The sequence below is a fragment of the Python bivittatus genome, unplaced genomic scaffold, assembly GCF_059951505.1.
Source record: "Python bivittatus isolate LINGU-HERP-01145 unplaced genomic scaffold, Pbiv_v1 ctg000350_np1212, whole genome shotgun sequence".
In the NCBI taxonomy this organism is placed as follows: Eukaryota; Metazoa; Chordata; class Lepidosauria; order Squamata; family Pythonidae; genus Python; species Python bivittatus.
The window spans coordinates 18,054,228-18,069,451 of NW_028277074.1; the positions used below are offsets into that span (position 1 = coordinate 18,054,228).

At 39.0% G+C, this 15,224-nt stretch overlaps 1 protein-coding gene across 3 annotated transcripts in view; it reads left to right on the forward strand.

The window, feature by feature from the left end:
- Positions 1-4,773: 4,773 nt before the first annotated feature.
- Positions 4,774-15,224, forward strand: part of EVA1C (eva-1 homolog C) — a 45,002-nt gene continuing 34,551 nt past the window's right edge. Inside the window, exon 1 of one of the 3 annotated variants that reach the window (XM_088144626.1) lies at positions 4,774-5,951. In XM_088144626.1, the coding sequence (XP_088000752.1) occupies positions 5,822-5,951 (130 nt within the window). In that variant the 5' untranslated portion in view covers positions 4,774-5,821. Of the gene's footprint in view, positions 5,952-6,757; positions 6,854-15,224 lie in introns of those variants that run through there. The other 2 variants (XM_007424516.3, XM_088144627.1) reach the window with 2 other exon arrangements.

Here is a 15,224-nt window from a genome sequence, read left to right on the forward strand (position 1 = left end):
AGCTGTAAGTCTAACATCGCCACTCATCTTTCCCAGTCTTAATGTCAAACCTGATGTTCTCCCTGAAACCTGGCTAAGCAGATCTGAGATAGAGGCACTGTTCCATCTTTGCATAGCCAAAGATTGGTAATATATGCTAGGCCTGCCCTCTCCTCCACCACTAAATTATGAAGCAGGATCATATGGCATTCAGAAGAACTACCCTGCAACCAAGGTCTCCAACAATTTGGCATCCAGGACTTCAGGCTGAAGCTGAGGGACCAAAGAGGGGATTGGAACCAAATATCCAATCCAATCTCCTTCCTCTATGATAGTCTATCTGCTGTTCTCTGTTATGTCTTCCTTTGGCCATAATTACTTCAATCTTTTCCCAGTCTCCCAGCAGACCTCTTTAGCTCCCATCCTTCCACCCCAGTACAGGGCCTCCCTAACTTTCCATTCTGAACACCTTGTTAGTACTACCTTGAATGAACACCCTGTTATCTGGCTCCTCTAGCAGAATGGGCTATAGGACACTCTCTGACCTTCATCTCAAGGACTTTCTCTTACTTTTATGCAAAGTCTGAAGCACTTGTCACATACCTGATACCTAGGTCCTACTGGGGAAAAAAATAAGTACCACTAACAACCAAATAGCTGAAAAGTGAGTATTGAAATGGCAAAAATAGACCATATACAGTAGTGGACATCTTTTCTCCTCTACCTTATTTAGAGCCTGGAAATATATATTTTTTCTAGAAATAGTGAGGCAGGGGATAACAGGTATGAAAGGAACTTGAAAAACAAAGTATTAATGGGGGGGGCAAAATCCTAGGAAAAAAGTGACTGCAGTGAAGACTACCTCAAAGAAGAGGAAGCATGCCCATTTTCCCCAACATGCCTACAACAGGTCACTTGGTCTCATCCCCAAGATAGTAAGTGGCAAAGCATTACAAGTTTTACATGTTGAAGTTGTAGTGGAACAGAGCCAGCTTAACAGGAGAAAATGGAAAGTTGAGACTTTTAAACTAATAAATTAGGACAAGATAAGGACAATGTCATGCAGTCAGTAACAAAGATTGAGGTTGTCTAGGTATGACAGGTAAACTGTCGATGATAGGCTTAAATGGTAGAGTGCTACTTTAATGGTATACAGGGCATCTAGCCATAATTGCCAAATAGTGAACACTGTACAAAAACTTCTCCGGAACTTTGACTCACATTATTTGCAGTCCCCAACCCTACCCATAAGAGTTGAAATGAATAGAGTTGATTGCTCTTTAGAAAGCAGTCTTGGAGAGAAGAAAACAGTTATTTTAAGTGAGGAGCTCCTATAAAGAAAACCTAAAATTTGTCTGTCAGCTCTGGTGTTATCTCCTGAAGGGGTAGCACTGCCCCTGAGGGAGTAGGTCAATGATTTAGGGTCTTCCTAGACTCATGGCTACTGTTAGATAGGCAGATGAAGGCAGTGGCAAGTGAGAAGATCTTGCAATATGGGGCTAGCTGTAAAGACCACCCACAAAATGTAGTTGATAAAAAATATAGCAGTTCATGTGCTAACTTGGCACAAGATGCCTTGAACATGTCATATTGGTGCAATGGGCCCTGCATTGGCTATCAGTAGATTTCTATTAAATCACTTAATAGATTAGTTAATTTGGTGCAATTAAATCTGATAATTTTAACCTATAAAACCTTATATGGCTTGGGGCTGGCATCTCCAGGACTGTCTACTACAGCTAGAGTCAACCTATCCAATGCAAGCATTTTGGGAAAAATTGCTTGTAATTCCACACTATAGAGAAATTAGAGAGAAGTCTGGAAGAGTTGTTGTTTTGTTATGGTCCCCAAGCTGCCTCAGTTCTGTTGACCTTCCAGAAGCAAGTTAAAGCAAAACTATTTCAGGGTACTTTTTTAACTAATTAGGCAATGCCACTGGAATGCCATATGCTGTTTTGATTTTGGAGTTTTATTATTACTGAAATTATTGTTGTATTTGTACATTGCCAAAAGCTGTAATGATTGTAGCAGAATGAATGAATGAATAAAATAGCCTACATTCACAAACAGCATGCGAGTTGACATCCAACCCACCCAGAAGGCACCAGGTTGGGGAAGACCCAAAGATGTCACCCATCTTATTCCTGCCTCAGAGAAACTGGCTGAAAGGAGAAACTAAACTGGAGGTACTGTATAAGGTGGCTTTGAAGAAGCAGATGGATTGCTCACATATAAAAAATAATGTTTTATTAACTGAACTGCAATATACAAGAAAATTGTTGGTAGTTGGAATGTCATGTTCATTCCCATCAAAATAGAGGCTAACTGCAAATATAGGTCATATAGTGATTATTTTAAATTGCTTACTTTACTTCAATTAGTCCAATATTTATTTCTAAAGAAACAGAGCTAGAGATAGCATCAAAGCAATTAAAACCCTTTGGAGATTTCTTTTAATGTCTAAGTGCAGGAAATAAAGTGCTTTATAATGTGCTAAGAAGAAAAACTTCTTTTCTGTCTTTAAGAGGATACAGACCAACAAATGTATCTGAGAAAGAGGCGGCTGAGATGTTTAGAAACTTGGCAGCACATTAGCAATCTTAGAGTCAGGGACCCCTGCAATTTAAAGTAGTGCTACTGTCATGATTAATATGCCCAGCTGTAAACTTTTTGTATAGGAAAAATCCTGTTTTTATTTTTTAAATAAAAAGTCTTAAGATGGTTCACCACAAGAAATAAAGCAATTTAAAATCATTAATAAAAATAATAACTTCATGCTTCAACAAAATAAAGCACCAGAAATTTTAAAAATGCCCCAGTTAAAATATATAGAAAACTAAAAAGTCATCAACTCTTTGGATTGATAGGGGCATTGCCAGTATACTGAACTTTCTGTTTCTGTTTTTTCAGAAAAAGATATTGTACAAATGAGGCATTCTGGGTTCTTGACAGTTGTGAGGACTTCGATATCATGTTTTATAGAGTGAAACTGAGGGACAGAAGATCACTTTCCTTTTAAGCCTGCCTTGGTCAGTGGTTGAACTGGGAAAGCTTAAACAAGGTTGCTTTAAAAAATTCTTCAAATATGGCATCAGAATGCTTTCAGAAGATGCTATCAGTGAAAAGCACAATTATAAAACTGATGGCATGACACAAACATAAAAAGCATTTGAACTGACACTTAAGCCCAAGCAGTTTGCTTCTTAAAGGCCACAACTACACAAAGTGGAATATAAACTAGTGTTAAAAAAGAAAAGGCTGGACCACAGGTTTCCTTCCTGTATTAATCACATGACTCCATGCAATACAGGAAATGGAGCCATGTCACCTCCTGATGGATATTGTTCACACATCCAAATTAATTTCACAGGGTTCAGGACTGCAGGTAGTCTAAGGCTGCATTCATACAGCACACTTAATTTAGTTTTGAATTTACCAATTTTTTAAATTCACACAATGCACTGAACCATAAACTAACCAAACAGGCTGGGTTTGTACAACATGCTAAACTACTAAAAAGCTAACCTGCCCACTTTGGCTGGGTTCACACAATGATAACCTTAATGATCTTACAAACCTCAAGGTAGAGGTTTATAGATAGCAATCAGCTTTTATTAAATATTCTGTGAGGTCCCAATCATCTTGCCATTCAACATGCAATTCGGGAATTAAGATATTAACTCATATGGTGTGGATTTGCTTTATTACTGCCACATTTGGTGCTGAAATCAACAGGATTAATTTGATTCTGGATAGATTGTTGTATGTTAAAAATGAATGAGTTCCTTTTAACTCTCACTATTATCAGAAATCTACCAAAAACTGTGGACTTATCACCTGGCTAATAGAAATTATGACACAGCACTGGAAGGAGAAATCTACACCTGATATGCAGCAATAGATTACTGATACATGTTGCAAATGTTTGAATTAGATTGTTTAATTCAACTTTATCATTAATTTTGAGATTCTATCATATTGTCAATAGTGATGTGCATATATTACTTTGATATAATAAAACTTTAAGATGCAAAGCCAAAAGCAAACAAACAACATTATGATTCAGCCTTTCCTTGATCTGTGAACTTGGTACATATGTCATTGGGGATTGGGTCAGAGGTGCATACCATTCCATATTACCCACAACCATTTGGAGCTCCTTCAAATATTAACACATGAAAGCCGAAATAAAAAGAACATCATTATAAAGACACACTTTTATTAACATAACTCATAAAAGAATCAGTAAAATTATGGGCAAAAACTATTACCTTTTGTTGGATTTTGCAAAAACATCTGTATCATTATAAATACCACTGACCTTCCTCTACCTGTACTATAATCCCTTCCAAAGTGCATAATATTGATTAATGTAGATAGGAATTGTTGGAATTTTTATATACCACATTACTATTTAAGAAGCAGGAATTAACACTATGTACATAGGAGGTAAGCCCAAGAGGTTGCAATCTATTTATAACATTAATCCCTACATAGAGTTTTATGAAATCAAGGTGCCATTAGCTGATGCTTATTATACCATTTCATCGGCAAATAGCATCCAATGCTTCATTTTGGCTTCTGAGCTTCCTGACATGTTACGATCCATAGGGCACATTCATTTAACTATTTCAGGAGACCGAATGGAAGAGTATTGAAATTGATATTTCTTCTCCAGAGGAAAAATTGTGGTGAATGCCCTTGCAATCTCTCCAAGAAATGTATTTTTCTTTTAACTAATTATTTAATGTATAAACAGTACATGCCTCCAGATATATTTGGCTACAACTTCCATATTCCTCAAAGAGCACGACCATCCCAATTGAATTCAGTGGGAAATATTGTTCATTATTTTTGGAGGGCAACAGGTGGAAGAGGCTGTGGCCATGGGACAGTTTAGAAAAGCTGTGTTCACTGACACTCCTTACAGTCTTCCTGTAAGAAGCTAACACCATAATTATAGCCCCACTACTTAAAGCGTGCAGAGAATTTGGACATCGTGATCGAGAATAAGGGGTGGGTGGAGGGATAAGACAGTTTCTTTTTTCTTTCCTTCCTACGTTCACTTGCAGGGTTATCCTATCCACGTCTATTGAATCGCCTCAGCCCCGTCGATGCCTTACGGGATGACAGTCCGGCGCCCCCGCCAACGCACACGAGGCGGCGGCGGCACCAGCAATAACGAGGCAGCGCATCAAGGGGTGGGTGCGCCAATTCAGGAGCAGTTGCGGGCGGAAGGCTTTAGCGTGAGCATGGCCGAAAATCAGCCCGGAGCCCATCCTGCCCCAGAGCAGCATCAGGTCTTTTCCAAGCAAGCGGCCTTAAAAAGCAAGTAGCGCAGGAAAAACGAAGTCGTCGACGACGACCCACGAGGCGGTCAGGGTGACAAGAACGACCGGCAACCTCGAAGGAAACTGGCCAGGAAGGGGTCAAGGCATCCTAACGGGGCGCGGAAGCGGAGAGTCACCGCGCGGCGATCAACACCGAGCTAGCTAGCCAGCCGCCCGGCCAGGGCTGCGCCGGCTCCTCCCCAGGACGCGCCGGCAGTCCCGCCGGCTTTTGGAAGGGTTTCCTGGCTTCCCGGCTGCCCTCCGCCGGCGCTCAAGCAGCGGCGCCGCGGGCTGGACCTCGCCGGGATTTCCTCTTCGGGGAAAGTGTGTGGGAGCTGGGCAAAGCCTCCGCGCCGCTTTCCTCTTCCCGCCGGTTCCCGCCCCTTTCCTTCGCCTCCCTCTCCCTCGCGGAGCTTGCCTCCCCCGGCCGCCGCAGTCCTGGGAAGGACAGGGACTCTCTTGGCTGGAGCCGTCATGTGACCAGATTGGGCTGCCTGGATCGCCGCCGCACCATGAGCGAACTGGGGGCTGGGCAGAGCGCGAGCCGGCGCCAGGTAGCGCCCCGGCGGCTGCTGCTCCCTCGCCTCTTTTGCCTGCTCCTGGTCTGGACCAAAGAGAGCGCCGCGCTGGCTGACTTCTCAGGTAAAGGGGCGCAGCCCTTGGCCGCCGCCGCCCCCTCCCCTCCTCTCTCAGCCCCCCAAGGCAGGACGGCAAGCCCCGGTGAGAGAAGTCCAGGAGCCCCGCCTAAACCGTTGGTTGGGAAGGGGCAGTTTGAGCGCTTTTCGGGATTGAGCGGTCTTTCTTTTCCGTCTCTGAAGTCCAATACTGTAAGGATGAGATCAGGGAAGAAAGCTTCACCTGTTAGGTTTCTGTCCATCCTGGAGCTTTTAGATGGTTGACGGCAGCCTTCCCTGACATAAGCACCAGAGTTAGACTATATGCTGATCATCACTAGGCAGCATAGGCCTTTTGGCTGGGAATGATGGGAGTTGTAATCCAACACCGAGCAGAGAATATCAGGGTTGGAAACCTGCTGTATGGTCTGGTTATGGAAAAATTAAATAACAACCTCAGTACTATCGTAGTATCTTGCCTCAAACTACGAAGATGTGTACTCATTAGCAGCTTATTCAGTTTCTCTCTCCCTCTCTCCCGGATTTTGTTACACTTTTCAGTTAAGAAATCGTTTCTCTTATGATATTGACAATAGGTTCCTATCTACTAAAGGCTTCTAGATGAGTGAAAACCAAACTTATTTTAAAAGTGGAAGTATTAATTAACTTCATCAGTAAAGTGTATCACAAGAACTAAGAGTGAGCCTACTTAATTGCAAAACTGATATGTCATAAATGCCCCCTTGATATTGCTTCCTAGTTAATTTTGACAGCTGAGCCCTTATCTGTCCTGATTGTAACCGGACTGGCCACTACAGACAGCTGAATAGCTATTATCAGCTCTGCTCAGTCAGGACATATGGGTCTTGGATGCATTGAAAGAAGACATGGGACAGGAGCAGGGAGTCTGGTGCAGAAATGTCCAAACACGTGTGTATAATGCAGAAACTGCTTGTTTGGGCGCGTATGCTTGCAAGGTTTTAGGCATGCTGGTGGCAAGGGTGGAGAGGAAGAAAAGCTCAATCCAGAATACATGTTTAGAAAAGATACATTTATTCTTAAGTATTCTAGAAAAAAGTAATCTGCATGTGTTAATTCACTGAGTGTAAATGAACAGCTCCATTCCTTTTTTAACATCACAGTCAGGATAGCTAAAAGGCTTTTTAAAAAGTTTAAAACCACAACAACTCTCTAATATCCTCCAAAGAAAATTATTTCAATACTTGTTCATAGGTGGTAAGAATTCTAAGTAGCTTTAGATATTTAAATTAAAAAAAAACAGATAGTCATAGTTATTCTCATATACATATATTCTATTGGTAGTTATACATTAATTTAAAATCAAATGATGATTTTGCATAGCAAAATCACATAGCCAGTGGGCTTTTCTAAAGAACAATTATAAGCTTCAGGGAACATTGTCAATGTTCAGGGATTCTGAGAATTGTAATCCAAAAATCTGAAGGGCAGCTGGTTACTTATAAATGTTTAACCATTAGGATAAAAGTTTATTAGAAGCATTTGAAGTATATCATACCATTATTACACCAAGATGATTCCCAAACATTATGTGTTTGGGTGATATTTAATTGAGGGATATGGAGTTGTAAGAAAATGTTTGATAAATAGCTACACTATAATAGTCAGTCTGTAAATCTATTTAAAATACTTATTGACAAAATAATTCAAATCCCCAAAACACACTACACAAATAGTTAGGAAGCTGTCACCATTTTGTTGAGACATGTTGATAGATGCTCAGGATTTCTAGAGAAAACTTGGGCACCGATTAAATATACAAACAAGTATATCTATGTGCTATGACAACATAAGGCAAACATGAGTCAACAAGAACTCACATATTTCCTCACCCACACATGCAAGTGATATAAGGGATACTACAATTGAATGGAAAAAGTGCTGCAAGTTCAATAATTCAATATCCATTGTTTCTGGAACTGGAAAACATAAATAGCTTAGGTGCTAAAAAGGGCACTGAACATTTACTAGAAATTCTCCTAGACAAGACTGTTAATTCTGGGGACAAAAGACCATGCTACTCACTCTCTTGCATAAATTGCAAGTGCAGTGCAGCAGTGACAACCCTATGTAATAAAGCATGAAAGCAACTCTAAAACAGTGCATTGGTGCTTAATTCAGCTGAAATCCTTGCAATAGTTACATTCTTTTTTATCATTTGTGAAATAGTTGTTAAAAAAAACCCTAGGAGGAATTGCTTGCCTATTATTATTTAATCAAATGTTTAGTATTCCCTGCAAATGCAAGCCTATGTTTGCTTGTCAGCATTGACATTTTGCATCTCAAATTCAGAATATAACCTCCCATGTGTGGATCAAAATACAGCTTACAGAAATTGATGCATGGTAAATCCAGTGCCACGGCATAATAAATGTCAATGTGGTAATCATGAATTCTTCATGATTGTTTGCCTTCAGTGCAATGTTCACAAGTTGTATAGAAGCTTAAGCTGAACATAAAAATTGCTTTCTGGGCTAAACTTCACCGTCCCATTTCTTATCATGTTGAGGAGTCCCCCAACTTTGATCAAGTTTCATTGTTTCTACTAGCTGATTGTAGAACATTGTACTTCACAGAAGCAAAATATATGCATCCCTTTTCTATCCCTTTTAGTATAGAGAAGGATTTACAAGCATAGAGCAGGGAATTGTTTCTTGACCCTGAGGCTGCAGCCCAACATGAGGTATAGTGCGTTTTAAAAACTCATCTTGAGCGCCTGCAGAGTTTAACAATTCTGAAATTAAAAATTTGGAGTTTTTTGGGGGGGGGGTACAAATCAAATCCTGGCCAGTTCATTCTGTGTATTTTTTAAGCTGGAATGGTTTACTTTTGAACATATTGATTTTAATTTAAAATTATTTGCAATCCAGTTCTCCCATCTCCTGCAGATTAATGATAATATGCTACCAACTGCAAGAGCTATAGGTACAGGTTTCTTGAACCCAGTGAAATAGATCCAGTTCTTAGATATAAAGTTTTCAGTCTATTTATGAGCTTTCAGTCTACATCAGTTTAAATGCTAGTATTAGATGAGCTGGTTTATGGAGTAGAGCCAGGGGTCTGTTTCTTGAAACCGGATGCTATGGAGGCTAAATAAGATACAAACATTTGTACAGTTCAGGCAAGGTAGTAAGCATCTGATTCCTAATCATTTCCCAACTTGGGTTTTCTGTGCACTAGGCTTCCAGTTCATTTGATCTGTATCTTTACCTGGATGTGTTTGTAGGACTGAGTCATTGCCATCACTCGCTAATGTCTGCATATTGCACAAATAGTGTGTGGTGATACAAAGCACAGCCTGATAAGGGGCTGTTGGTGCTCTACTGGGGTGTTTGGTATTTTCTATTAAACTTTGGGGGAGAGCGCTTTTGCACATTTCACTGCAGCTCTGGTTTCACTTGATTGGATGAATATGCTTCTAAACATATCCCGGAGGGGGTTTTTTTGTGATCTTTGCACTCATGGCAAAGATTCTCCAGCATGCTAACTGGGGAATTCTGGGAGTTGAAGTCCACACATCTTAAAGTTGCCAAGTTTTAAAAACATTGATATAGAAGCATGCCAACTCTGATGTTCTTATCCAAAAGCCTGCCAGTAGACTTTACAGCCAGCAGGGTGACTGGCACAACACAGAATTTTGATCCAGGTCTGGTATTATACCATGCCTTAAAGAAAGTTTTAACCAATGTAGTCTTCCATTTATTTATTTATTTATTTATTTATTTATTTCTGAAGGAGTACTGATACTTCTTATCCTTTCTTCCAATGTGGCATTTAGAGCTGCTGAGCAAAGAATGTTAGAATTAGGCTCATCATATTTCAAATTAATGATTTTTTCAGAGGTACTTCTAAGCATAAACAAAAGCATAAACTTCTAAGCATAAACAGTTTTTGATCCTCAGCCTCCAAGAACTCTCTTGCAAATTAGTGAATGATTTTCCACATTAGTATAGCTAATACTCTCTCATCAATCTAGCCAAACACCAGTTTATAGCATGACACTATATGACAGTCCTTATTATGATTCAATATGTTTCCCTCCCCACCTTTGACAGTACACAGAATTTAGGACTACAAGTTTATTTTTCATGCATATAATTCCAAGGAAGAGAGTAATGACCACAATTGCAGCATGTGGTCATAAAACTTAATTTCTGTGTTGGCAAACACTTCAGTATTATTTCTCTGGCACTTTGTGTAGATATTCCAGAATAACTATTCAAAACAATGCCAGGTTTCCATATTTTCAGTTTCTTAATGGGACTTAAGTTTGAAATACCTAAACTGCAACTGTGAATGTGATTGCATGGGCACAGTTTCTGTTGACCATAGTTGGTCTTAACTTTTCTAAAGAATTGTCCTAAAATTCCAATATTCTGAGTAGCCACATAATAGAGCTAACACCAATATAACAATCACGATCCTATGCTCAAGCAGTATTTTGGCTACTAATGTAGCAATAACTCAAGAAATAAAGAATATTGACCAACACTCCACAGCATCCTTTGCAACTCAAGAATCAGTTGCAGGTCACAATATCACATGCTGAGAACCATCATGGATAAAAGGCATTCAGGAGCATGTAGGGTATCATCCTACTAAGGATATAGTTGGTACAGAAGTATGCTGCAAGCAAAAGAATAGATAACATCATTTCCCATGGTGCGCTAGTCAGCAAAAGCATGTCTGTACATTTCCAAAGCTCCCCAGAAAAAAAGTTATAGTTTTGTTGGGGTGCTAATGAACACATGGACAATTCAGTGGTACTGATGTTGCACATAGCATGTATGCATACTGAGCTTCAAACAGCCATTGGGAAAACAGCTAAAGTTAGTAGAAACAAGTCCAGTCCAAACTCTAAACTTTTATCATGCCTCCTATGGAAGCCAGGGTGAGTAGAATTGATTGATTATCTGTGATTTTTTTTTTTTTTTGGTGCCTATAGAAAAGAAAAGCTGGAGTGAGATCTTTTGTGATCTCTATTGATTTCAGTGAGAATACCTAGCAATCCCAATTAACAATTATTAATCGAGAGATTATTTGCTGGCCATGATCTCAGACTATACCCTCTAATAGTATTGTTTACATCAGTGGGTCTGTTTTTCAATGTACAGTTTAAATCATTTTGAATAGTTTGTTTAAATACTTTTCTTCAATTTGTGTAGAAAATATTATTTTGATAAGAATAAAATATGAGCTAAGTTTTAATTTGTAGCTATTTGTTGATGTGTATGAAATCATGTCAACATGTTACCTACAAGGATTAGTGACCATAATCACTTGAAATCAAGGCAGGATAAGGATCACCAATGGGGACAGGAACGTTCAGAACGGTATAGTTTTCTGCTGATTCAAAAATGGGTGAATAATATTTCAACTCAGCAGTGGGGAAAGACCTAACCCCCAAAAAGCTCAGTGTTTGTCTTGTAACTCTGGCTGGATATATGACGGTATAACTCTTAAAGAACTATAAGTTATCACAGTATTATAAATACCAGGCATCTAAAGCTGTTGACCTGTGTCCAACTTTCTCTTCCTTATTCAGTTGCCACAGGGTAGATTTCTTTAAACTTGGCTGAGCTTGTGAAAACAAATCCTTTTAAAGAGACAGATCACTCTTCTGCCCGACATAAACAAAAAGTTTATAATAGAGAAAGCAGCGAGTTACATTAAATTAACAACTCGCTCGGCAATTTATATAAACTTTTTTCCAATAAAGTAAAACTTTACATTTAATTTGACAGCAAAATGCTGAAATATTACAATGAACCTTACCAAAAAGAAAAAAGAAAAGGCAATATGAGATCCAAACTGCCAAGAATTTCTGTATCCAACAGTGAGATGATTAATGAGGCATGTAGAGTTAAAAAGACACTCCTACTTAAGCCCTTTCTCATCCACAGGAATCTTGAGCTTTGATATTAAGATTATTGGGTGGTGTGCTTTCCTGGGCCACTGATTATTTTTTCCATTTGCGGGTTTTTATATTAACAGACTCAGTGCAGGACTTCTGTCCTACCCACTCTTGCCAACAACCACTGTCGCTAGTCTGAAGAACTACAGTAATTCCCCTACCTCCTGTGGCACCATGATAAAATGCATTTACTTTCATTTCCATTGACATGTGCATTACATTCAGCTTTTGCCCTGTACTGAAAATGGTTTGTTTATTAAAGACAGAAGAAGACATCCCATCTTTTCAGAGATCTAGAAATAGATGCAGGTTGCATCATCACTGGTGAAGATTTATAAAACAACACAATATGCTTCCAGTTGTAATGGATTTTAATTGTCAAATTTTATTCTTCTCAATTTAAAAGTTGGTGTAATAATGGTAATGGTATCAGATCCTTTCTTCCAAAGCTACAATCCTCAGCATTTTAATTGAAAAGTAGATTTTATTGAAATCATTGTTGCTGACTTAATTGGGCACATTAAGTATTTTGAAATAGATCCTGAATTGAAGTAGGTCCGATAATTGATTTTATTTTCAATGTGCAGTGAAATTTAGAGTCTAATACTAGTTTGTGATTTTACTATCACATATATGAAGTAAGGTCTATTTAAATCTATAGATTTTATTTTCAAGAGGAATACAGTATATAAAAGGCTCATGTGGTCATAATTAGGCAGAATTTTGTGTACCTGTGATACATAGGTTTATTTATTTATTTATTTAATCAATTTATATAGCTGCCCGTCTCACCACAGGTGACTCTGGGCAGCATACAACAAAGCTAAAAACAGTAAAATACATTAAAAATATATAAAACAAAATAGAACAGAGGATAAAAGGAAGTTAAAAATAAGGGAGCCACCTCACTAATTCCCCCGTCCCCTGGAGTCCCCAGGCCTGCTGGCATAACCAAGTCTTGAGGGACCTCTGGAAGCTCAACAATGACAAGGTCAGCCTCACCTCAGGGGGAGAAGATTCCACAGCGCAGGCGCCACAGCAGAAAAGGCCCGCCGCCTGGGGCCTGCCACATGTATCTCCCTAGGCGATGGAACCCATGACATGCCCTCTCTGCTGCATCTGGTAGGATGGGCAGTTGAAATTGGGGAGACGCGGTCCTTCAGATAGCCTGGCCCCATGCCATGAAGGGCTTTAAAGGTCAACCTTGAATTGACCCAGAAACAAACTGCTATTCTCAGAGAGATTTATTTCCATTTATGAAAAAGGAATCTACACAGGAAGAAATGTCATACATATATTTCAGGCTTTATGTATTATATCAGAGAAGTTCTAGAAACTATATCCCTGATTATCCTCTATCCAGTTGGCAAATACACACGTGTTTTATAGGATGTATCTTTTGTACTGTTTTGTACAAAAAAAGTTCCTTATTTTGGTCCAGTTGTATAGATCACCTCCAAATGCAAAACAAATTTATTAAACTTACAACTGTGAAACATCGCTGGCTTTATCATGTGACAATTTTCCAACAGTTGTTTACGAGTTAGTAGGACATTTCAGAATAACCTTTTATTTCAAATCTTTCAGTATTCTTCAAACAGATATGTTTGTTTGTTTATTAAATTTGTATGCTGCCCATCTCCCCCAGTGGGTGACTCTGGGCGGCTCAATTTATACAGTAAACAGAGGGCAGTTGATGGAAGTAATAATCTAGTCATTTAATGGTTTAGAGCACAGATTGGCACAAATAATGGATTAAAATTCCCAGTATTCTTGATTGCTGATTATGGTAGCTGGACCTCTTAAGAGCTTGAATTCAACAACTTCTTTTGAATTCAAAAGAAAACAAGAGTTTTCTTATTCTTGGTGTACAATGACTAATAAAATGACCATATGATTTCACCAAGATATTTTCCATATTGAATTGTATATGGTGTAATACAGGAAACTATGCTTTTTAAAATTACGTATTGTCTAATTACTATTGTTGATTTCCCTGCATCATACTTTGCATACTGTAAGGAAAGTGATTGCCTGATAGGCTAAATCCAAACTTGATCTTGCTTAAAGAAGACCCCTTGAAATCTACATGATGTAAGTTAATTGATTTCAGTCCATTTATTCTAAGGGCTTTTCCCCACTACTGATTTACAGAACCATTCCTGAGTCAGCAGAAAGTTATAGTAGCCAGTGGCATTTGTGGGGGAGCAGGAGAGGCAAATCAGGCAAGATGGCAGTCACAGCATTCTGATCCATGCCCCGCTCTGTTTATATGTGCATCAACAACATGTGCACATATAAAGGGGTGGGACTTTGATTATGATGCCATTCCTGACATCTTGCCTGGTTTGACCTCCCTCCCCTGGAAACTGCTCACACTGATATAAAATTTGCAGTCCTTTTGCTGATCCATATCCTACCTGTATTTTTCTCTGTTTCAAGTCACTGCAGTCATCTGATTTCTCTTCAAGGTGACAAAGCCTAACAGAATTTAAAGGGCATGAGGTTGCCCTTGGAAAGTATTGGACTAAGGGGAGAAATACTACTTTAAGGATTTCAAGCTAAGGGTATCTTAAGTTTGTCTCATTAATGGGCTAGGAAGCAGTTCAAGGCAACATCTTGAGGCAGAAAAATGATGGGGCAGAAGAAAGTTGCCAGGGCATGTTTGTGCCACCGTAGTTATGTAGAAGTGGAAAAAGATACTAAGTGAGATTAAATCTGTAACTAACAATGTTCTCAACATGAACAAAGTATTTTGTTCTTGGCTCAGTTTCAGTAGTGGCATAATACAGTGTTATCTTTGGTTCAGCAGTACACAAAGTTATGTGGCACTTGACCTTGAGAGCTTTCAATGTAATCCACAGGCATGTTACACATGAAAATTATATTTGGCAACCTGTAGTCCCAAGGAAAGGTATGCTCTCTTCTGGCTGTTGAGACAGATGTTAGTTGCACATGAAAACCAAACAAATATTGTTTTCTTTCTTAATAGAAACTGCAGTGGACAAAAAAAAAAAAGCATGGTATCTTGCATGCATGTGATTTTTTTTTTCTGAGCTGAAGCTTGAACTTAGAAATAAAGCTTCTTCTCCGCATTATTACTCATCCCAAGAAGGGATATTTGAGGACTGAGCGTTCTGCTGATTGAAGCTGAAAGCTAAACTTTCAATGTGAACATCTATCACCTTAATCACAAAGGGTTAAAACAATGCCAAGAACTGTCAACCTGCCAATAACTGGAAAAAAAAGACTATTGTGTATGAGTGTTTTCCTCCTATTGCCACTGTGAGAATGTGCATTGCCAACCCACACTGCAAAAATTTGAGTAATGTTTACAATCTTTTTTCT